The sequence below is a fragment of the Brachyhypopomus gauderio genome, chromosome 16 (genome assembly GCF_052324685.1).
Source record: "Brachyhypopomus gauderio isolate BG-103 chromosome 16, BGAUD_0.2, whole genome shotgun sequence".
Classification (NCBI taxonomy): Eukaryota; Metazoa; Chordata; class Actinopteri; order Gymnotiformes; family Hypopomidae; genus Brachyhypopomus; species Brachyhypopomus gauderio.
Genome location: NC_135226.1, coordinates 20643272 through 20667981, shown reverse-complemented (window position 1 = coordinate 20667981; position 24710 = coordinate 20643272). Strand labels below are relative to the sequence as shown.

The 24710-nt window shown below is 47.4% G+C and overlaps 1 protein-coding gene and 1 long non-coding RNA gene across 2 annotated transcripts in view; one reads left to right on the top strand and one right to left on the bottom strand.

The window, feature by feature from the left end:
- The window catches only part of LOC143478050 (uncharacterized), a 29841-nt gene that overhangs the window by 1287 nt on the left and 3844 nt on the right, over positions 1-24710 (top strand). The window contains exons 2-7 of the long non-coding RNA XR_013121683.1: positions 19593-19669; positions 19797-20001; positions 20206-20433; positions 21827-21932; positions 22096-22278; positions 22454-22515. This is a non-coding gene — a long non-coding RNA (uncharacterized LOC143478050). The remainder of the gene's footprint in view (positions 1-19592; positions 19670-19796; positions 20002-20205; positions 20434-21826; positions 21933-22095; positions 22279-22453; positions 22516-24710) is intronic.
- On the bottom strand, positions 197-24710 carry LOC143478045 (uncharacterized). The gene is made up of 61 exons (XM_076976974.1): positions 24653-24710; positions 24273-24506; positions 23919-24106; positions 23716-23836; positions 23478-23628; positions 23257-23396; positions 23013-23162; positions 22821-22931; positions 22180-22335; positions 21831-21947; positions 21574-21735; positions 21278-21496; positions 20969-21172; positions 20757-20885; positions 20199-20414; positions 19787-19965; positions 19606-19708; positions 19366-19524; positions 19099-19261; positions 18808-18911; positions 18531-18710; positions 18155-18361; positions 17884-18063; positions 17561-17752; positions 17330-17479; positions 17146-17249; positions 16494-16696; positions 16010-16230; positions 15627-15773; positions 15376-15540; positions 15135-15286; positions 14882-15050; positions 14687-14795; positions 14126-14265; positions 13840-13965; positions 13504-13683; positions 13027-13251; positions 12812-12938; positions 12491-12690; positions 12054-12266; positions 11801-11946; positions 11565-11692; positions 9366-9513; positions 7357-7486; positions 5230-5388; positions 5019-5145; positions 4706-4911; positions 4446-4605; positions 4285-4349; positions 3954-4114; positions 3767-3857; positions 3524-3660; positions 3345-3411; positions 3098-3241; positions 2495-2818; positions 2276-2379; positions 2089-2195; positions 1928-2007; positions 1795-1829; positions 1577-1708; positions 197-1184 (listed from the first exon to the last, which is right to left on the bottom strand). Exons 1-61 carry the CDS (start codon positions 24693-24695, stop codon positions 957-959), a joined length of 9318 nt encoding a protein of 3105 aa, XP_076833089.1. The 5' UTR covers positions 24696-24710; the 3' UTR covers positions 197-956.

The following is a 24710-nucleotide window of genomic DNA, read 5'->3' as shown; positions in this document are numbered from 1 at the left end:
AAGTGGCTAGTAAGTCGGGCGAGGAACGCGTGCCCATTTTTTGCGGGTAATCTAAGCGATAAGGAGCAAGATGGAAGCCTATCAGCCTCGCGAGCGGAGGGCGGGAACTTCGGTCGCGAGGGAGCGGCGTCACAGCTAACCCTTCCCGCTCTTTTCGAGTTCTATTCCCATGGCGGACGCTCGCGCTTCAACGGTCGTCATGTTGGGCCGTTTCATTTCATGGCTATGAAAGACACGACAAAAAACAACCAACAGGAAACCTCAAGCAGGTACTGTACGTACGAATAAATTTAGAGTGATTTCTATGAGTGAAGTGATGTAGGTGAAGTCATGCTAGCGGTATCTGTTAATTCGCGTAAGTATGTGGAGACACACGGGCGTAGACGCTCGTAAAAGAAACCAGTGGCGTTTTGATAATGGCTGCCGTTAGCATAGATCCTCCAAACCCAAGAAGTGGTTGGGTACGTCTTTAAAGACGGAGTTAATTAAAATAGTGGTTGATTTATGTTGCTTGATTAAGTGTCGCCCTTAGGGAATCGGTTGAAAAATTTAAATCAATTATTATCGTGACAGCACAAGTTAAGTTTTTATCATCTTTATATTGTAGTGAAGAGACTGACATTTCCACCGACTTAAGTAAACGTATTACTAAAATAGAGAAAAGTGTTTTTTTTTTCTTATTCTGTAAAATTAATCAGCAGTAGTTTAGCATTTCACTGTATAGTTAATACACATATAAAAGTTTATATAAGTCGTTAACATATATGACAATTGTTAATAAAATGCCTTTTCCTGAAATAAAATAAATAAAGGAAACTTTAACATAGTTTATGAAACACTAAATCAAACCAATTACATTTACTTAAATTATAAACGACTGTACTTTTATACATTTATTTATTTACAAAACAGCTGAGGCCACGCTGTCTGTTTCCCTAGCAGCAGCTTCTGGGTGTTTACGGAGTTGATTCCTTAATGGGAACTGCACTGTGGCTGGACTCTGGTCTTCTACTGTGTAACTGTGGACCAGGAGATTGGCTGTCTGGATGTTTTTGCTCTGTGGTTTGGGAAACGCTGTGATCATGATGCCCAGTTCTGTGTACCGGATTGAACAGCTTCTCTCTCATCTCCTTCAGCCTCTGCTCAACTGTGTGCTGTTGAAGTTTCAGCATCATGGCTTGTTCCTGGAGGGCAGAGAGACAGAAAGGAAGAGGGTATGTGTGTGAAAGAGAGAAATAGTGAGAAAGTGAGAGACAGAAACAGAGGGATAGAAAACCATAAATTAGATAACAAGCGTAAAAGCGTAATTTGGAGAAAAGCAAAATCAAGTGCAATGATAGAGAGAGAGGGAGAGAGAGAACAAGACCAAGCATGTAATCGAGTGTCAAGTGAGCAGAGAGGGAGTAGTTGGACAAACATGAAAGCCCCAGACATTACAGGCCAAAAATAAACCCACGAGTGAAGCACTCCCAGAAAAATAAATAAATAAATCACACCAAAAACTAAAGAGCAGCAGGATAGTCACACAGGTCACATACACTGCCCTCAATGCTGAGGCAAGACCAGGAGTCAGTACCTGTAGGGCTTTGTCGGTTTGTAATTGGCTCTCGTCCAGCGAGCAGGCTGTGTGCACTGTGCCAGAAAGGCGTGAGCTGAGCTGTTGGTAAGCTTCATTAAGGTGGTCTAGTTCCTGCTCTACGCAAAGTACCTAAAGCAAACACATCAGCCATTGCTGGCAGACGTCTGGACACACCACTAGAAAAGCAATGCATATGTGGGTAGTATTCAGCTCACCTGCACTGGTACTTGGAGACTCGTTTCTCCTGGACCTGAAATCAAAGTAAAAGTGTTGCCTCGCTCTGCACCATCTTTATTTAGGGCCTAGTATGGGGCCTCTTGCTCTCTGCTGCGGTGGTAATTCACTTACTGTGTGTGGATCTCATGGCTGGAGGTGGTTTCAGTTCCAGGAGGAGCTGTTCTAGCTTGAAATATTTGTACTTCTGCTGGCTGGAATTGATAGGAGGGATGAGTGTATTGGCACCCTGTATACTCATGTAACTTTAGTATAAAGAGGGAGGGAGGACCAACCGTTCAGCCAGCAGATCTTGAGAAAAACGTGTTTCTCTTGGGACCTTGACGCTAAGGAACTCCTCCACTAATCTTCCAAAGGAAACCTGCGAGCTCTCCTCGTCCCTCTGGAAACACATCAGTATCAGAACATGAATTTCTGCAAGGGCCTCAGGTGAGCTTACACATCACACAGGTATGTTCCGACCTCGTCTTTCTGTCGCTCCTGAGTAAATGAGAGATGGAATAACTGCGTGCCGAGGGCGGATATCGCCAGATGGAGGTCCCTACCAAAGTCCTGTGGAGAAGGACCTGGAAGGAAAGACAGATGGGGAAAAAAAAAAATCACACCACGGATTCTTAGTGAACGGATCAGTGAACATGGTTCAAAGAAATAAACCAGAGGTGGTTTAGGGATTCCCAGTACCCGAGCTAATGCAGGCCATGGCGTGCAAGAGCACAGAGACAAACTGTCCGGCGTTTTCGAGTTTGCTCTCGAGGACGTACAGGATCTGGTTGGACGTGTCATAATAGAAGTCACCATGGCAGCAGGCCCACAGGGAGCAGGTGCGCGTGATTGGCAGAGCCCTGGCTGGCAGCAGCATGACAGACGGGAAGGAGCACTCGCCGCTCAGGAGCCGCACGACGCGGCAGCCCAACAGGAAGACCGCAAAGCACCGTGGGGGGAGGTTGTCAAGGGCAACGGGGATCAGGTGCACTGGCTGACCCTCCACTGTGTCGTTGGGTATTGCTGGTACAAACGGGCATATATTACAAAGACTGACACCATAGCATCTTAATTAGTCTTATTAGTCATGTGATTTAATCAATGAAAAGATGGATAATTGTTATCTAAAGTGCATTAAACGAATCTCACCCAGCTTCTCTGATGTGATCCATCCATCCATACATACATCCATATATCCACACATCCATACATCGTATCTTAACCTGACATAATTAAACTATCTGATGCTGCTGTCTACTGTCCTAGCATACAGACGTGTGCAGGAGGGATTAAAGGCCCTACTCAGATCCTGCCCTGCCGTGGGTCCTGGGCTGAGCTCCTGCAGGGTCTGCTGGATGTCTCGCAGGGCTCTGGTGAGGGGAGTCAGAGCCTCCTGCTTGACCAGGTCCTCCTCACTCACACCGGCTACAGTGTTCACCTGTCCTCCTGAGGAGCGTGATGTATGAGCATGTCAGTGATGAGAAGGTGGAGATGTCCAATGAAGTGTGCATGTGGGCGGGAGGGAGTATGGTCTATAGTTTTCACCTACCTGGATCACTAGAGGTTGCCTCTGTGTCAGGCCTGACTTCCATTTTGCCCATATCATCTGAGGAAATCTATGGAAGGTCATAGACACAGATCTTTATACACATTACTTCAGAAATTGTGGAGTACAATGCAGATTGCCACTGGTTGCCAGAGACTGTGGTCGCAGGTGGGCTTGGTGACCTGGGTGCAGCCCATGTGTAGGTCACTCGCTCCAGTGTCTCTGTGGCTGCTGGCTGCTGGGTCTTCTCCATTCTGCCTGCACAACACTGCCTCTAAAGACCTGATAACAGCTCCAGTCAAGCCAAGCCATGGCTCCACTATCCACAAACACACACATACCGCACACACACACACACCTCAGTACCCACAGTCCAACAGCCGCAGACTTTCCAGTAGTTCACACGTTCATCTTGACCACCGTACCACAGATCGATTCTTTCTTGGCTCGTGCATCACTCTCCATCATCATCTTCCATTGAATAACCGTCGAGGGATCCATATTCTCCAAAATCTCCTGAAGAAGCACAAACCCATTAAAAAACAATCATGTCGGTGTCGTGCAGTGTGCAGGAACGCCAGAGGAACGTCTCCACCTAGTCCTGCTGCTCACCTGCAGGGCGTCGGTCTGCTGGCAGATGTTCCTGTAGAAGTCCTGCGTGTCTTTGCAGTGCTTGGCCAGCTGTGATGCTATGTGCAGGTTCTGGTCCTCCAGTTTGTCATACAGCGTTTTCACGTTGAACTCCTCCAGCTCCATTAGCGTGTTCTTATATCCTTCAGCACAGGTGTTTCAGAACAGGATTAGACAGAAAACGCTGTAAAGAACACTTATGCTTTTCATCAGTGTGCTCTTCAACAGCGCACACAGCTTCCCTGCCACGGGGACAGGATCTGAGGCACAGTTTGAAGGCAGAGGGAAAGTTGGTGAAACTGTGCTTGATCACCTGTGCGTACAGCAGGTTCCTCTGCCTCTACACCTTCACCTGCTCCCCGAAACCCCAGCAGATCACTGCCGTCCACATCGCAGCACAAAAAAATAAACCCCATTCAGGTCTTGAGTCATGTGTCTTCTTTCGTCCAATAATTGACCCAGCTGTGTACTCACTGATCTCCGTGGTAAGTATACTCAGGAACGCTAGGCTGCCCCAGGCTACGCCACCTGGGCTTGGGCCTGCCGTGAGCTACGAGACTGGCGTGGCTGGGCCCCAGTAGCACGGCGGATACAGTCGTCGCAGCTACAAGCACCACCAACAGAATCAAGACCCCTGCAAATAAACGCCCAGCCAAGTCAGACCAGTGGTACATCCACTATATTCAATCACCTACTCTTGACGGTACGGGAGTCCACAGGCTGGAGCCTCACACCTGTGATAGCGGTCCAGTCGGGCAGCAGGTTGAGGCGCTGCTGTCTGACGAGCCCGTGGCGCACCAGCTGAGCCGGAGAAGCTGGCTGGAAGGTGGTGGGGTCGCACTCCGTGCCCACGTCTCTCACCACGACTACCAGGCTCCAATCTGGCACCACGCTGTCTGTGAACACGTACTGCCCCGGATCAGAGAACACATGTGCGAACCTGGGGGTGGGGCAGTGGACACAGGACGGAACCCCGGTCATTTAAAAGCTGTGAATTAGATCATCTACATATGTCATGTTCAGTTTAGCAAACACTGGCAAGCACACCTAGTGGAGTTGAAGTGGGAATGTTTGATGAGACGTCCCAAACGTCGGAACGAGCCAAAGTCCCAGGCTGGATTACTGCTGAATAAATGATCCTTCTGATAGACTGGGAAGTGACTGAAGAGGCGATCTACATGACCAGTACTGTGATATTAGACGCCATACATATATGATGAGTATTTAATAGACACACGGTTTGTGCAAAATACGTTACCAGTGTAGTTGATGGTTATCTGGAAGACGATCATGTCCGTGGGAGAGAGGCATGCTATGGGATTGGGGATGCGTGGTAGGGGTTGGGACAGTAAGTCTGTCTCACCACCATCTTTTCTTCTGTTTGTTCTCTGACCTCCATTCAGAACTTCAAATGGATCTAATAATAAAAAAGACTATTGAGCCACAACACTTTGTGCTAAAGTGTCCATGACAGTTTTTCTTGATTGCCAAGACACTTTGCTTGAAACAATGCTCCATTTTCCAAAACTACATGCACCAATGTATAACTGAAGTAATCACACACTTCAGACTTCAATGTCAAATCCAAACTCTACACTCAAAAACATGTAACCTTACGTCTGAATCAAATTGCCTTTAAACATAACACCAAAGCCATCAATACACACACAATACAAAATTGCCGTTCAAAATGGTCAATTCATGCTGAGGTCAAATTGAAACATTACAATGAAAACTTAAGATAAAAAAAATCTTAATGAATCCAGTATGAAGGCATAACACATTAACAAGATGTTTTAATTCCTTAGTGTACTATGGTAAAAACTGATATTTTGTGAAAAAGTACATTTGATAAAGGATGTAGAGTTAAAATAATGCTCTGGTGGAGGTGAACACGGCTTGTCATGCAGTCCTCGAATCCACAGAGTACTACAGACAGATCCCAGATTACACAATAAATCTATCACCACGGAACCATCCCTGGAATACTAATCAGACTCACCTGTGGTTTAATAGTCAATCCTATAAAGACTCTCTGTTCCAATCATTCTGTGTGAATTATTGCCACTATTATCTCTAGTGTGCACCAAGCCTAGTCCTGTATGAATCTGTCTGTTTCTTGTTTTGTCCCTATGTATACCCTTCTGATTTTTGGCCCTGTTGGATGTTTCATCACAGACTATGGCTCGGATATTCCACATTGATCATGACTATTTTTTACCCAATTTTATACAGGTTGCTATTAAAACCTTGAAATCTCATCTGCGAGCACCTGCCTGTTCATGCAGGAGCGTTACATAGATGTAGAGGTCGTGGCCATCGACCTTCCAGCTCCATGTCAAAGAAACTAAGAAAACTCCTTTGGGCTTTAGCAAAGGAGAATATGCAGGTGTTCATTAAACCACCACAAACTAGAGCAGCCCAGTGGAAAGAGGTGAAACAGCTCAGAAAAAAGACCACTCTGAAACACATTGTTACAGTACACAAAAATAGGCCACCATGTAGCCTGTACAATGGTATACACTGCTGTAGTACATGTACTCAAATGAGTGGCACAGCATGAGTAATCACATTTGTGCATATTCCAATCACTGGACAGTTTTCCTGTTCCTTTCCTTCCGATTCATCGTCAATCTGTCGAGACGCTGACTGCATCAGTGCCTTGAAACTAATCTCATCTAGTCTCGTGCAAGCGAATGATATCGTGGGCTATGACCACTGATTAGATCTAGCTCATGCTTTCCTGAAAATAGCTTCTGCCTTCATTAGGATAGAAGATGCAAAGATAGAATCCCTGGTGGGATTACTGCAAATCATCCATTTCACACAACAGGAACATACAGTAACTGACACACATCAGCATAGAGTACCTCAGAGCCTGCAGCTACAGTGCACGCATACGCTGTAACAGTAAGGAGTATAGCACTCTCAAATCACAGTGAGGGGGGGCAGGGTGTAAATGACCTGCCCACTTTCCCTGCTGCAGGTGGTCTTAAAGCCCCGCCCCCACCCACCCCACGGACAAGGACATGGTTAGCTAGAGCTGCATGAATCTCATCAGAAATGATTTGTCTCTATGTCCTTCATCCTCATCTTCCTCCACCCCCCCGTATCCTCTGTCTACATGCAGGCCGTTGTTGATCCGTTGATTCAGTACAAGTGATCTAACCAAAAGCCCTTTTATCTAATCTGACTGATAGTTCTTTCCACCTGAGGAGTTGTGTGTGCAGTGGGAATAGCATTTATAGTTCTAGGAAACGGGTCTGTATTTTGGTGGATTACGTTATAGTTCAGATAGTTTAGATCTCTGGCCCAGATATAGTCTGTAAGCAATCAAGAGAAATGGTAACAGATGCTAAATACATAAAATATCCACTGAAGGTACCTGAGAAAAAGGTGTCAATCAAAGCAGTATCCTTTAAAATCCACCCAAACAGTCCTTCTGTGGAAAACTGGACAAAGTGGATGTTTCCGATGTGGTTGACATGACTGTCAGGTCCCAACACATTCATCATCTGACCAGAGGGATGACATGTAAGGTCACACACACACAGAGGCGGACGAAGTACTCAATTTCATTACTTGAGTCAAAGTACAGATACCACTGGTCAAATGCTACTCCGATACAAGTGACAGTTGCATGTTCAAAATCTTACTTAAGTGAAAGTACTGAAGTACTTGCTTTTAAAAATACTTAAGTATTAAAGTACACCTTCCGTCACATTTGTAAAAAAGTTATAGTTTAAAAGTATTATACATCCTACCAAATCCTCTTTGGGCATAATATTCATACAGTCTTTGATAATAATCCATAAGGCATATTCCAATGATGTACATCATTCAGGTAGTGGTAGCAGAAAAGTTTAACCTACACTTTAGTTTAAGGAACAAAAACATTTTCTAAAACCACAATTCACTGATTAGCCTAGCCTAACCTGTTTAAGCAAATTATGTTACCATATTAAAAGTCAATAATAAAATGACGGTTTTCTCTCTTTGCTAGTTAGGTATTCAGTCATCCAATACAACATTATGCTACAGTCAATATAAACAAAGACAAAGTAAAATTAGCAGTGTGGCATCTTGGTAGTCTAACCTTGCTACAACCTTTTGCAGTATGGCTAAAGCCCACCAACTCCATGCCACCCAACATGCTAACAAACTCTTTTCAAACTAGAAATCACAGCCACATTAGAATTATTGACATTAATTCTACACTGACATTAGAATGGAAACATTAACCCACACGGTTTCCCTTATTGATGTTTCCGTAGTTTGAATTACTTGCCAATATAATGTTAACATTATTTATAGTGATCCTAGCAGACCTAGCAGTGGAGTGAGCAGGCAAAGTCATTTCACTAGCCTTACAGCAAAGCTCCTCTGACTACATAGTCACTTAACAAAACATTTAGGCTGCATACCGTAATATACTTCCTCAGGTGGGACGGTGAATTTTGGTATGCAGTGATATAGTTTGTTTTTGGCAAACAAAGCATGCATTTAAAACGATAGGAATGATTCATCCGTTCAGAAAACTGGAACATTTTGTCGAGATACGGCCATGGGTGCAAAAGAGCATGCCAGGGTTGCCAGCTCTCACGCATTGAGCGTGAGACACACGCATTTGACCGTTTTCACACGCTCTCACGCCACAGTTCCGATATCTCATGCCGAAAAAAAATCTAGTTTATTTACCTCTGATCTATATCTATCAACCACCGGCGATCGCGATATAATACTTAATTTGTGTCCATTTTTCACCGCACCGGTAACGTTCGCCACCCCCCGATCAACAATTTACACTCGCCACCAAGTCCAGGTTCAAATCTCCCTCCAAGCGATCTTGAAAAGTTGGCAACCCTGGCATGCTCCATCACCGCCGTCTCCGCTCATGTTGCTGTTATTTAGGAAAAGAACGACTAGCGACACCGAACTTGATTTTACACCTCACAGACACATCCTTGATTGCTGATAGGCTGTCACCTGTGAAAATACTATCGGGGGAGGGGAGGAGAGTTGTGTGTGGAAGTAACAAGTAACGAGTAACGAGAGCTGGACAGAAATGTAGTGGAGTGATAAGTACTGTATTTGTTATTCAACTGTAGTGAAGTGAAAGTCATAAGTATTTTAAAAAAAATCTACTTAAGTAAAGTACAAATACTCAAGAACTGTACTTAAGTACAGTACTTAAGTAAATGTACTTCGTTACTGCCCACCTCTGCACACACACAAATACATATGGATATTAACACACACACACACACACACACACACACTCAAATACATATGGATATTCACACACACACACACACACTCAAATACATACGCACACTCAAATATATATGTATATATACACACACGGATATTCCCATACACACAAACAGTTCTCACTCTGCTCCAGATCCTGTCTTCATCCAGTGCTTTGATCCTAAGCAGCAGTTGTCCAGGCTGAGACGGTCTGGCAGACAGCACTGGCAGCGTGGACACACACGAGGAGTTACACACCTCCTCTGCCGACACGTACACCTGACAATCACAGCTGCAGAGAGGTGCACACTCAGACGTACGCCTTCACATGACGTGTAAACCATCACATAGCAACACAATGCTGCAAATTCCACCGCTGCTATAGGCCAATCTCTAATTTGTTGTTCAATTCCAAAGTTCTAGAGAAAGTAGATTCTTCTCAACTCTCTTCCAGACAGAACATGTCCTAGAACATGTCTCATTATATATGCGACTGCTGGGCACCTTCATCCCATATTTCTCTTTGTCACACATGACCCTCCTTCCTCTCAGTCATGTCTTTGGTTCTCCATGTGTTCTCCGCTTTTGTGTGCTTTTATTTTGAAATTCCTGGTTGTGTCTGTCTTCACACCCCTCCCTTGTTCTCCGCCCCCTCATATTTGCTTTCAGGTGTGTGTTGTTTGGTTTGGTTCCTCGTCCCTCTGTTTGGTGTCTAGTTTTGTTGATGATGGTAAGTGTGAGTTTATATGCTGTTGGTGATCTTACTGTTTCATGTCTTTAATGTTGTCCTTTATGTCTGCCCCTGTTCAGTGTTTTAGTGTTTGCCTTCAGTGTTAGTTGGTGTATTTGGTTACTGTTTGGTTTGTTTTATGTGCTTTCTGTGGCTTTGTTAGTTTTGTTAATAAATAGTCAACACTTGTCCAGCCTCCCTTACCCGAATGTTACACTCTTACCCTTGATGGCCTAAATCTACCGCAAAAAGCTTAGGTGGCACTGTTGATTCAGATCTTTCATTTGACACACACACACACACACACACACACATACACACACATACTGTCTCTAAGGCTGCCTTTTTACATTTATGTAATATTGCCAAGCTGAGACATTTACTTTTGTTAGCTGATGCTGAGAAGCTGGTCCATGCTTTTGTCTCGTCAAGATTTGGCTATAAATATGGCTGTAATGGTCTTTTAATTGGATGCTCTAAACAGTCTCTAAAGAAACTCCAACTTGTACAGAATACTGCAGTCTTAACTAGGGCAGGAACATTTGGTGACATTAGTCCTACTCTCTTGGTGATGCACTGGCTTCCAGTTAAATGTTGTTTTGATTTGATTAAAGTTCTTCTGTTAGCCTACAAGGCTTTAAATGGTCTTGCCCTACAATATCTACTTAACTCATTGGATACTATAAACCATCTCACCTGCTGTGCTCTCAAAATGTAGGATTTCTCTTGGTTCCAATAATTAGCAAGACCACAGCAGATCCTTCTCCTTTAAAGCGCCTCGGTTATGGAATAGTCTTCCAGCTCCAATCTGAGATTCTGACATGGCTCCAATCTTTAAATCTAGACCTAAGGCTCACCTATTAATCAAACCTTCAGTTAATATTCTACATGTGAATGTGTGGAGCTCAGGGGCTCCCAGTCATTGAGTCTGCTGGTGATCTGAGGGGATGATGCTGTCATCCAGCCATGTCATGTGATCACTCTAGTTGTGATGATGACTTGGGTTCAAAGCGATGGCTCAGTGCCCCTCATGACTGTGGTCACCTCCAGGCCCCTCCCTTTAGTTATGCTGCTATAGATAAGTCTGCTGGAGTCACATGCTGATCACTGGCTTGTATGCTATATATATATGGTTGTTTAAATTGATGTTTACATACTTAACCGGTGTTTTATATCCTGGTTAGATGCTTCTACCAAAGACAATTCTGCAGAAGTGCTTAGATGGTCAGGCTTTGCCGGTGGATGTGCCATTATCACCAGTGGCCGTGCCTGTGCCAACTCCTACCTGACGTTCAACATCTACGTTGCAGGGACTGACTGCTTGGCCTGGAATTAGAACTATAAAACTACATCAGAACTATAAATATGGACTTTCATTAACGCCCAATGGAAGATCAGTCTTGATCATCCCGAGGTTTCTTCCTTATCCCTGCCTTAGGAGTTTTTCCTTGCTGCTGTCTCCCCTGATTTGTTCATTAGGGATCTGGACCCATATGATTGTAAAGCTGCTTTGTGATAACATATGCTGTAATAAGTGCTATATAAATAAATTTGACTTTGGTTAGAAAATAATGCCCATGTTTTCAACATTAGAACAACAGCTGTGAACTCACATGCCCAAGTACACATCCAAGCTCCCTCCCTGAGGACCACAGGTAAGGTCACAGGAGTGTTTTAAGGGGGAAACACATTCCTGGGACAAGGCCAGTCTCACTTGTCCTGTTCCACAGCGTTTGTTCACCTTTGGGGCATTCACATCTTTGTTAGTCATTACATCAGTGTTTACATACATTTACATTAGAAAAGTGGACCCTGATGTGTAGAGTCTGAGTGAGTGGCGACCTCTGACCTCGGGCTGGCAGTCCAGGACACTGTCAGCACTGGATCTCTTGAAGTCCAGCTCATCGTAGAAGACGTAGCCGGCTTTGCACAGACAGGAGCCGTCGGAGTGCTGGAACGCCCGGTTTTTGCCCATGCACGTGCACGAGGTTGCCCCTGCAAGGGGGACACAGAAACCCCTCAGTACGTCATCAGTGTAGCCATGCAGCATGTGGTCTGAAGCATGCGCTTGCCCAGGCAGTGTGCTGTGGTGGCTTGGAGACCTCTGGCCGACATGGAGGAGCTCCCGCAGGGGAAACAGGCTCTCTGGCCCTGAAGGTGGTTGAATGTGCCTGCAGGGCACTGGTGGCACTCTTCAAGGAGCTCTGCGTGTGTGCTGTTCCCATAGGTGCCTGCAGGGCATGGGATGGGCCTGGATGACCCCTGTGGGCAAACGTGCCCCACAGGACACGACTGTCCACCATAGTGGTCTACACCTGAGGAGCAGAATATATTCGTTGGTGATTGTTGAATTCTTAGGTAGACATTTTAGAAACAAGTGTAATGACCCATGATGGTTACAACCATGTTCCACAGTTGGCAACCATGACTTGTGTGTAGGGTTGTGATAATAATCAAATTACTGGAATACTGTGGTTATGTGACAACTGGGTGTGGCTAACTGGTCTCCCACTGTAGATTCCCATGTGAGGAGACTAACCTGTGGGGCAGTGGTAGCCTGGTGGGCAGGTGATGCAGTGAGAATGAGGAGCCTGACTGGGCCTGTAGGTTCCTGCCTGGCACGGGATGCAGCTGGTGTCGTGAGAAACCCTCAGACCACTGATGTTCAAGGGCATGAAGCCACCATCGCAGGAGAGCACTGCAGAACTGTTGGCTGGGCAGTAATGTGGGTATGTGCACCTGACGAGAGAAACATCACTCTTATCAACCATGGACGGCCTTTTGTCAATGTTGCTTGTATTAATTAGTCTTCGTTTCTGAACATGAACATGTATTAGGACAGATTTTTAATTTGACGTACACTTGCTGGGGTGTGTTATATGTATGTGAGCCTTCGGGGCAGTAGTAACCCGGAGGGCATGGTGTGGGCTCCCCGGTTTGTGGGCTGCAGTATGAACCTGCTCTGCACAAGGTTTCCACCACTGATCCTGTAAGATTCGGTAGGACAGATGAGTCTATGTGTTCAGCCAGTCTGAAACCTGGTCAATAGGGGGGGAAAAGCCAAGGTGAACCTGCCTGTGGGGCATTGGTACGAGGCTCTGCATGGGATACCCGCAGTGTTAGGATGGCCTGTCAGGCGAGGGTCGGGGCAGAAGGTGCCAGCTGCACAGGGCTTGCAATGGCTGGGAAACGAGGCCCCTGGTAGTGCCCTGAGGCTTCCTGGAGGGCAGGGGACCGGCAGGCCTGTTCCACTGCACCAGTAACCAGAGGGGCAGGGGAAGCTGGAGAAATCAGTGAGACCTGAAAAAGTGACTTTTATTATGAAAAGGACAAAATGGGATCTGACACGAAGACCTAGATAATTCTAATTAAAAATTTATCAATTACATAATTTATAATTTATATGACTGACCTAATTAATTTATAATATTTCTAAAATCTAAGCACTGACCTCAAGGCTGGATGAATCATAAAATCTTCAATCTAGCCTCCATATAATCTACGTGATTTGAAAAGGTCATTCACCTAAATACAGCTAAATGTGTTTCTGACCTGTAGCATTGCAGAAAGTTCCGGGAGGGCAGGTGAGGCAGTCTCCTTTGCTCCGTGCCCCAGGGGTGGGGCGGTAGGTCAGCTGGGGGCACCGCCTTGGTCCAGGCCTGATCTTGGACTCGTAGTCACTTATGCCATCACAGTAATGACCCTCTGGACACATGTACGCCACAGGATCGCCTACAAGGAGGATTGAGGCACAGATTTCCTTATCACAGCTTGTTGGAGTATGATGACTCATGAAGTGCTATGAAGGTTTGTGTAGCCTTCCAATTGTTTGCTAGACAACAAGATTTTTATTAGACAACAAATATGTTCAGTGTGCATTTGTCTTACCCTCTTTGCACCAGTGTCCTGGGGGGCAGGGAAGACAGTCATTTATAGTGCTTCCTCCTGAACTCTCTTGTAAAGTGTTGGAGGGGCAGGCTTGCGGTTGCCCTGACCCCTCGGGGCAATAGAATCCTGCCGACACACACAGCCACACCTTCATGTTCTGTGATAGAGCCTTTGAATCTCACCCCTGTCTCAAAATAGCCCCCGTGATATTCTGTGTGGCCGTGCCGCTGTGTTGGGTCATGTCCAGAGCATTGTTTAATGTAGGACAGTGTCCACGGGGACCTACCAGCAGGGCAGAGACCAGCACACTGTAGGCCCCACTCACACTGGCCTGTGCTGTGCGATATCGGGCCCTGTGGGGTGAACTCTGAGCTTCCGGAGACACACAAATAGCCAGCAGCACACGGACCTTTGACCCGGCCTCCCCTACGTCACAAGCAGATGTACGTTTACATGTAGGGCATTTAGCAGACGCTCTTATCCAGAGCGACTCGCAGAGTGCTTTGCATCTGTTCACAGAATCCATCCTAGATAGTAGCACAAATAGGCCACATACCCTTGAGCCAGACTACTGAATTACAGGAATCAATGCCATTACCTAGCATTTCAATTAAACAGGCTCACTTAAACAGGAATTAAACCTGTACCAAGAAGCACAAATAACCATAAACAGAAACGTATAAATTAAGAACAAGGGCCACAAGTGCTATCTGCTGAGTTAGTGCTCGTTTAAGTACTCAACAAACTCAACAGCTGTAATGTGCATTTTTTTCCCCAACCACATTTAGTCCACAAAATGGCAAAACGACCCCGCAAGCAGAGTGTGCTGCATTGTGGATGAGATTACCTGCAGAACCTTCCTGGTGGGCAGGGCAGACACTCTCTCTCATCCTGCAGACCTCCTGTATCAGGCGGGGTGTACGTGCCGTTGGGGCAGAGCTGTGGCACCATCGTAGCTGCATATTTCAAACCCAAGAAGCACGTTCAATGTTTACAGTTGTTTGTATGGATGCTGCTGCTTTCTGTGTTCGTTATGTAGTACCTGCTGGGCAGTAGGAGTGAGGGGGACATGGTGAAGGATCTCCCACTACTACCTCTTCACAATAGAAACCTGGACGACATGGGATGCAGCTGTCTGAGCCTGGATTGGGCTGATACTGTCCTGTGGGGCAGGGCAAGGCCATTGCAGAGCCCAAGGGACAGTAGTGGCCCTGGGAGAGGACATTTTGGCAGTCAACAGCCTGTTAGGCTTGGATTACCATAAGACAGGCAGGCTGCGTGAAGATGGGACTGACCTTAGGACAGAGGAAAGGGTGGGGAGTGGTGGAGGAGAAACCCCCAGGGCAGTAGAAGCCTGCAGCACAGGGACCATTTGGAGAATCGAGGCCCTCGCTGGCACAGTAATGCCCAGAAGGACAGGGCAGGCAGCTGTCTAGGGAAGACCCACCTGTGGGGTTCATCAGTGTGTGGTTACTATGGCTCACGCTACAGTGCAATGTCCCAGGGCATCTGTCTGGTTTATTAATGTTTACATACCAGTGAGGTTACGAATGCTGCCTGCAGGGCAGGGCAGGGGTGTGAGGGTGCCTGAGGGGCAGAAGTGTCCCCTCGGGCAGGGGCCATTACTCAGGAAGCTGGATGTGTTCACTGGGGCTGGATGTGAAGAACCACTCTGGCAAAAATATCCTTCCTGGCATGGACCTAGAACACACAAACAGGTGAAATATGTGAGGTATAAACAAACGAGATAATTTTTTTAATGTTTGTGACGTTAATTTCCGTCAGACCTTGTGGCTGAGAGGCACCAGATAAACCACAGTAGAGCCCAGCTGGGCAGGGTACACAGGCAGCCTCAGACTGGGCCCTGGTGACTGGACCAAGACTGCCCACCGGGCAGGGCAGTCCAGCAGCACTACCAGCAGGGCAGAAATGTCCTGGTACAAAGTGTAAACAGTAGTTCAGTGTTCCATATTGATCAAGCTATGTCACTCTTGTATAGCACAGTCATTATCACCAAATCAATGAGCAGACACAGAATCTGACTGCAGAGCCTGGAGCATTGATTAGATTGTTATTTCTGCAAAGCTACAAAAGGTGTAAAATTGCCGTATTTCAGACAACAATCAAGCACACATTCCATCATACAGGACTAGACGAGATGCCGACGCACCTTTAGGGCATGGGGAGGGCTCCTGAGTGGCTGGGGAGGGACACATAGTGCCAGCGGGGCAAGGGAGACAGTGGGCTGCCCCGGGGGCACTGTTATAGGTGCCAGGCTCGCACTGCGCTTCCACGGGGGAACCAGTGGGGCAGCTGTGCCCACTAGGACAAAGATATCCCTCCAGACCGTCTACTGGACGACCACTACGGCTACCTCCGAGACACACATACCTAAGCACAAGGAACACTTATGTTTCCCACCAAGTGCATCAGTCATAGAAAAAGCCACAAGTCTTTCTCTTTTCTACCATTTTCATGATTTCAACTACATACAGCTAGGGTTTCATTCTGAAGCCTTGAGCAGAAGCTAACTGATAGTGAGCGTATCCACTCAAATCCATTAGTAGCCTACGAGTGCATACAAAATACCCAAACCACACTGATGTGGGTGCATTTTGGTGAGGCCTTGGCCTGCAGCTCCTGGAATAGATTACCCAGCATCACAGAGCAGAGCGTCAGAAGGGCGGAGCATCGCAGGGCTCTCACAGAAGTGTCCTGGTGGGCACGGCAGGCACTGCTGCACCTTACTTAACCCTGGGGTGCTGGAGAATGTGCCTGGGGGGCACGGGAGAGGGTAGCCCATGCCAACTGGGCAGTAGTGACCAGGAGGGCAGATGTTATTACTAACAGATTCCATCTGCAAATGACAGAAGCAGATAGGGGCAGATATGAGGTTTTGCCCTTCGAGGGGCTGAAAAGTTGTTCAAGGAGTGCCTCGAATTTATGTACCTTTGTTTATGGAAGAATCAGCAACTACATTTCAGAACGAGTCAATAAAACTGGGGACACACTGGAGGGCCAGCATACCGGCCTCAAACTCAAACACAAACTGTTCTGTTCTCCCTCTTTCAGTAAAGATTTTAGAATGGAGGCCCCCAGCTCTGCTTCAGGCATTTTCCCTTGTTCTTAGGACACTAAATGTAGCAATTAATCAAGTGGTTGAATCTGAACAGGGAAATCACCATGAGCATAAAGTTGTCACAGTTTAAGCTACAGCTGCTTTCTAGCACCACCTGGTGGACGAATCCTTAATTAGACAGCTATAAGGTACATTTCAGTGTGCGTGTGACGTGATGTTAAATCTACTGTTTGTCCAGTGGCATTGGGGCTAATGGCTCCTGGGGGGCAGTAAAATCCATCCTGGCAGAGTCCAGTAGGTTCGGAAAGCCCAGGAGAGGCGCAAAACATACCTACATGGGCAAAGAGCATCATGAGTTAATGTATCTATATTATTACTTTTATTACATAATAGAGATAGTAACAGGGTGACCTGAAGGGCACGGCAAACAGTCCTCTTCACTAAATGCTCCAGGCAGAGGACGCACTGTCCCTTGTGGGCAGGGGAACTCTGTGCCCATCACTGTGCCTAAGGGGCAGTAAAACCCCTGGGGACAAGGATCAGGTTCCACCACTCCGTCCCCTAAATGTTAGAAGATGCAGATTTAAAGCTGATATCTAGATAAGGCCCCCAGGAGACCACCATATGGTAACAGTAACCCACCCTGACAACAGTAGCCTGGTGGGCATGGCTCACAGTTCTCTTTGACACTATTCCCCATCACTGAGCTGAACGTCCCTGCTCCACAGGCGATGGGCTGATATGTGCCTGCAGGGCAGAAGAAGCCTGCTGGACAGAGTATCTGCTCTGGGCTGCTAGAGCCCCAGTCACAGTAGTAGCCTGGAGAGCAGTCGCCTGTAAGGCACAACAAAAAAAACGTATTCATAAGACTTAATGAAACTGCTTATTGCTAGTGGAAAAAGACAGCAGTGTGTTGTTCATGTCAATTCAGTGAAGTAGAACATTTCTGCAGAGTTGATTTGTACCCGTTTTGACTCCTCGCTGGCAGTACGCCCCCGGTGGACAAAGAGTTCCTGTGCTGTTGTCACTGGGGTTGGGAACCGCGGCACGCACAAAACAGAGGAACCCGGAGGCACAGGGCCCAGAAGGCTGGACAAGTCCATGTGAAGCACAGAAATAGCCCGACGGACAGGCAAGGCACTCATCTAACCCCCCGAAGACAAAACGAATACAATGGAACCAGTGTGTGGGTAACGAATAGAGAATTCACAGTTGTCAAATGCCAAACATCATCACCTGCTGATGAAAGGCCTTGAGAATTACTGTATGTGCCTTTTGGGCAAGGCACAGGCCTGTCTGGCAGTGTGTCATTTGGACAGTAATACCCCTCTGGACAGATCAGTGGAGCGCTGCTGCCATGGGGCTGCTGGGGGGTGGAGGGGCAGTAGAATCCAGGAGGACAGGGTCTACACTCCGTTTGCCCTTTCTGATCCTGGAACAGTCCTGGAGAAGGAAGACAACCTTTCACTCTCCCCTGGAGAACCTGCACCTCAGAATGACTGCAGAATGTGTGTGTGTGTGTGTGTGTGTGTGTGTGTGTGTGAGACCTGATATATTCCAAATTCAGACTGAGGGCAGAAGTTCAGGACGTAGAGTGGAAATAAATCACTACCTTCAGGGCAAGGCCTACAGCCCTCTGGGCCCTTTCCACCAGCCTCAGGCTGCCGGGTGCCTGCTGGGCAGGCGATGGGCACAGCACTGCCCGCACCACAGTAGTGACCTGGAGGGCACTTATCACCAAACACCGCAGACACAGGGGCAGGAGTAGGAGATCCCTCAGTGCAGTAATACCCTGAAGAAGTAAACAAAATGTAGTCAAAGACTGCAGCATTAAAAGATGAATGTGTTTGTTTCATTTTTTTCGCATGTTTGGTTTTCGGAGTAGTGACCTGGCAAGCAGGGTCCAGTAACGGCAGACAAGCCTGGTTCTGAGCAAAAGAACCCAGGGGAACATCTCTGACAGCCTCCTGGGCCGGTCAGTCCAGCCTGTACACTGCAGAGGGAATCAGACACTTCCTGTGGCATTTGCCATGCATGATACACTCAACTGCATGTTCATATTCACTCTGTGCCTTTGGGGCAGCGTGCTGTAATAACGTTTCCATGATATTTGCTTAGTACCTGAACGTGCATTTGGCACAGTGTGTAGTAGTAAGGTTTCCATGATATTCAATTAGTACCTGAATGTGCCTTTGGGGCAGGGTGTTGGAGTGAGACCCCCAGGGAGACAGTATGAGCCTGGTGGGCACTGTGATCCTGTTACATTGTCAGTGGGGGTGGGAAGAGATGCAGCTCCATAACACAGGAAGCCGGCCGCACATGGACCAGAGGGGGAGGTGCTTCCTACACGCAAACATCAATGAGTCATGGCCACAGAGGGGGGGCACAGTCTGGCTTTATGAGCTGCCTTGTGTGAGGAGAGCCATTGTTCAGATTCTATTCAGTACCTGCACCTGCACAGTGTTTGCCAGGATCACATGGGGTGCATTCAGATGCTTCAGTCATGCCAGACCTGTTTCCATAACTCCCTGCAGGACATGGATTCTGATTGGCCGTCCCTGCAGGACAATAGAATCCAGGCTGGCATGGGGCCGGCCGAGTCATACCTGGCGTGAACAAACATGTGTGATCATGAACGGCAATCTAACAAATCGACCTTCTTCTTCTGTTAAAGGAGGGCTGCTCACCTTCTGTAGGGCAGGAGAAACCAGTGAGACAAACCTCACATCTGTGCTGGCCCTCGTGAGGCTGGTAAGTGCCCACAGGGCACACACGCCCACTCACACTCCCCTGCAAAGTTGTTTACCGATGCTAATACATGCAGTAAAAGTTGACATGTGGTTGAAATGCCTTGTGTAATGTTCTCACCTCTTGGCAGTAGTGACCTACTCTGCATTTATGCTCTGATGGCTGTGAGGTGTTCTGACCTCCAGGGCAATAATAGCCCTTCGAGCACAGACCACTGGGCTCTGATAGGCCTCGCTGGTCACAGAAATATCCAGACGGGCACACAGAGCAGTGCTGTGTGCTGGCTCCTCCTGCAGTATCTAAGAGCAGACAGTATGAGCCCACATTCCAGAGAGGTCAGTCCCATTAGCAAGGACGAGCTATCAGAGCGAGCTATTCAAGTTTTTACAGTAGAAAGCTGTGATATAATCAACAAATGAACAATTTTGAGCAAATTACTTCAATTAATTGTCAGGCAATATATTTAAAATCATGATTATTCAGAATACCCATAAATAGTAAAAGGCACTGTTTCTGATCAATGTTTTCTTACTCTTCAGTGTGCCTGGTGGGCAGGGCAAGGGCAAAGGTGTCCCTCTGGGGCAGTAGTGTCCAGGAGGACAAGCTGTAGCATAAGGACTTGAGGAGCCTTTAGGGCAGTAAAAGCCTGCAGGACAGAGGGCTGCAGGGGCGTGAAGGCCCGTCCGATTGCAGTGAGAGCCTTCACTGCATGGCTGAGGCAGAGATGACCCCACAGGGCAGTAGAACCCTGGACACACAAATGGACGGTAAATGAAAGTGCCTTGTAGTCTGAAAAAATATAAATTTTTTGACTCTTAAATTTATAAAACTTGATTAAAAAAATAGAATAACCATAACAAAGGGAAGAATTTCAAGGTTGATATATTTATTTAATTTAAATAAGTATTATTTAAATATTTATTTAAAACAAATAATTAAATCCTTGCTGAATGAAACACATGAATCAAACTTCTTTTTATACATGTCATGAAAACCATCTAGAACTTTTATCTAAAACTATTAACAATGGTATAAAATATATAATCATAGATATTAAAGGGCAAAATACATAATGGAATTGCCAGCTGACCTGCAGGACAAATGTCTCCTCTAAAGCCTGCACATGCAGCTTGCCTGATCTCCAACGCAGATCTGGAATGAAGTTGAGTGTGTGCTGAACCTGACGGAGGTTCTGCCCCAGTGCAGTTCCTCTCCACCCCTGCTGGAGGAACCAAAGGCACTTAAAACAAATGCGTCACATGATCTGATCAATACACGTGCGTTCAGCCACGCTGCAAAGACCTGAAGTGTGAGCAGTGCTGTTGAGTCTCTGAGCACACGGACAGGACAGTGTGTGGTTGGACTCTGGAACCACATCACATGACTCGGGGATGACATCACAGGATTCTGTGATGATGTCATGGAAGCACCCGTGTTGGGAGGGGTTGGCGTGAGGAGTGTCGGTGTCTGAACCTCCTGTGCAGTAGTGACCAGGGGCGCAAAACCCTGCAGCCGACAAATTACAACACAACCTACGTTCACATTTCAAATCATATACAGAAAACTGCCTTTAATCTTGCTCACTCCTTTAGTATATTGTGTTTGATCTACCTGATGGCCGAGAGGAGCCCACTGTGTCGCAGTAGCGGCCTGGAGGGCAGGATAAGCAGAGAGACAAAGAAGAAGCTCCCTTATCTGGAAGGAAGTGCCCAACAGGACAGGGCAGAGGAGCACCGCTACGCTCAGGACAGTAGTTGCCTGCAGGGCAGATGTCTCCATACAGCTGAGATACGGGGGCGGACTCTTGGGCTCCGGGCAAACAGAAATGACCTACAGGAATTCAGGAAATGGATCAGAAAGGCACGGACTCTAGCAGCGGAGAAAAACAAACAGCGTTAGACACTGACCGGCCACACACGGCCCAGAGGGGCTGGTGAGTGCACTGGTGTTGCAGTAAAATCCTGGAGGGCAGGGAGAGCAGTCCTGCCTAGATGGCAGCCCCGCCACCACACTCAGCGTGCCTGCCGGGCAGGTCATGGGAGCTGAGGTTCCTTCCAGGCAGTAAAACCCTGGGACAGGAGAGAATGAGAACTTGAGAACTTAAAGCCTGCAATGTTTCCACTGATATTACTTCTGCCTGATAGTTGTACTGTACTGCAGTCACCTGGCGGACAGGTGTGGCAGGAGGGTTGAGCAGGTTGAGGCTGATATGTGCCAGAGGGACAGACGAATGGCTCCACACTGCCATATGGACACAAATGACCAGGTGGGCACTGCCGACCTGACCAGACAGGCGAATGTACAAACCATTTACACAGGCCATGACATAATACATGTTATGTGTAATGCAGACAAGACAGCAGCACTGATGAAGTATGGTGAGTATGGTGAAGTATTAGCATGTAGAAACAGATTCCTTCCTTTCACAGAGCGTACGGTGAGCCAGCATCCCTATAATCAGACCTCCGAACACCATGAAGAGTGTTTGGCACCTGGCCGTCTTTATGGCCTACCAGGCTGATGTCCAGTCACAGTGCCTGCAGGGCAGAACCAACCCTCAGGGCAGCCCAACTCAACAGAGCTCTGGCCCCAGTCGGGGCAATAAAACCCAGGTGCGCAGGGCAAACAGTGGGACTCAGAGGCAGAACCGTGCTGACCCACATACGTTCCTATGGGGAGACATAAACAACCCATCAGTGTCAATGAAAAATAATTAAATTGCCTTCAATAAAAATAGGATTAAATGTCAAAAGTAATCATTTTGTGTAATGTTTCTTCTACATTTAGAATCACCTAAATTTCCCAGTACCAGAAGAGACATGAACTAGAACACTGGGCAAAGGCAGCAGGTCAGAAGCACAGGGCCCACGCGCAGGGCCCACGCACACAGCTGTCCTCAAACAGCACACGCTGTCACACAGCAACAGCCGCATAGCAACTTTCCCTTTCACTTGTTTGCTATGTGTAAAACTGCTTTTTATCTGTCTATAAAAGTTTCATTGGAACCTTGTTCAGCTAATTATGGTTTCCATCATATGATGATTCGGCAGTCAGTTCTGTGCTAATCCTGAGTGAGATTTCTCTGATTTCAACTGAGAATGTGAGATGTATTTTCACAAGTGTACCCGATGGATGCGTTGGGTCAGGGCTCTACCTGGTGGGCAGGGCAGAGGCTGGGAGCTTCCTGTGGGGCAGTAGTGCCCTGTAGGACAGACATCGCCAGTGAAGCACTCGTGATATCCTTCAGGTCTGTTGTCCTTACACTCTGAAATGAAGGGATTACACCGCTTCAGGAACCATGTCCCACAGACCTGCTCTGATTTCATTTGTGAGCACAGTTCATTACCGCTGCTTGTGTTGTGGTGAGGCCTGGGAGAGATTGATCTCAGAACACAGTAATATCCTGGATGACAGGGGCCAGATGGTCTGCTTGATCCGTATTCTCCACAGTACTGTCCAGGTGCACACGGCTGGCATTCTGCTATAGACACGGCCCCTATTGGATCGTACATCACAACACCGAGTACACAGATTGCACGGTCTGTTCAGTGTGTTGAGTGAATATCTTGTTATGTAAAATGTGACAAGACCTTCTAGGGAGCTGAATGTGCCTGGAGGGCAGGGCAGCATGTGTCTGGCGCCTGAAGGGCAGTAGAAGCCTGCTGTGCATTTTTGACCCGTGACGTCTCCAGGGGGTTGTGGGAGAGAGGCCCCATGGATACACACATACCTGACAGAAACCAGGGTACTTGTTAGGTGGAACAAATCAAAACTGTGTGGTAAGCTGAAATCCTTGGGGGCAGTCACTCACCCTGGAGAGCAGTTTCCAGAGGGGCTGGCCAGGCCAGGAGAGACACAGTACTGCCCAGCAGGACAGGGGGTACACTGCTCCATGCTGGACAGACCTGTCTCACCAGCGTAAGTGCCAGTCGGACAGGAGAACTCCTTGCCAAACGTCGTACCTATGAACAATTGCAGAGATATATGGTGGGAAAAGTCTCTTGTTCGTATACTGTTGTTCACTGTAGTATAATTTCAGATGTTTCTACCTGCTGGGCAGTAGTGCCCCATAGGACATGGGGCAGGTGTGCTTGTACCTCCCGTAGTACCTGTGTCAGGATGAAACGAACCTGCACAGAAAAACCCCGGCAGACAGAGCACACACTCTGCCTGCAGAACTGGATCACTGTACCGTCGTTTAAACGGGGCGGGGCACTTTCAGGCAAAGCTAAAATCGCAAACCTACACTCACCTGTCCATGTAGACTCTGAAAGGTCCCAGGAACACAGGCTATTTGGGCAGAACTGCCTGAGGGGCACCTATGGCCAGGTGAACAGACATAGTCAGTGGGCTGACTGGAGTTCTGGCCTTCTGGGCAGTAGTAGCCCACCTGGCAGGCATGAGAGGGAGCAGAGAGCCCCCTGCTGGAACAAGCAAATCCTACAAGACAGAAAAGTCCCAGTGGTTAAAAATAACTGGTGCATGTTTTGCTTATGTTAAAGCAGAAAGCCGTGAAGTTCACCTGTGCACACTAATAAGTGTAATGAGAAACTCTATGGTGTTTTCTTCATTTTGTATAGATGTGTATTGATCTGGACTGTCTCACCAGCAGGGCAGGGCAGGCAGGCAGAGAGCTCAGTGTTCTTGTGTCCGCCGCTGTAGTGCCCCACAGGACATGGCTGTGGAGAGGAGGAGCCTGTGAGGCAGTAATACCCAGCAGGACATTGGTCACCAGTCACTCTGTCCTCCGGAATCGGGGACACTGCCCCTGAGAGACAGAAATGTCCTGCGGCACACAGTCCAGACGGTGCACTCTGACCAGAGGCCTCACAGAAGAAACCTGCAATAGAGGAGACGTTATGAACGCAGGCGGCTGGTATCGGGCGAGACGCCCGGGTCACATGGATCACTGTCAGGATCTACTGCAGCTCAGTTTAAACACTGGCCTGTTGTTCCTTTGAGGCCCTGCGGTGTGAAGCAGTGTACCTGGGGGGCAGGGCGTGCAGGCCTCTGGACTGTCCTTACGCATGTATGGGTTAATAGT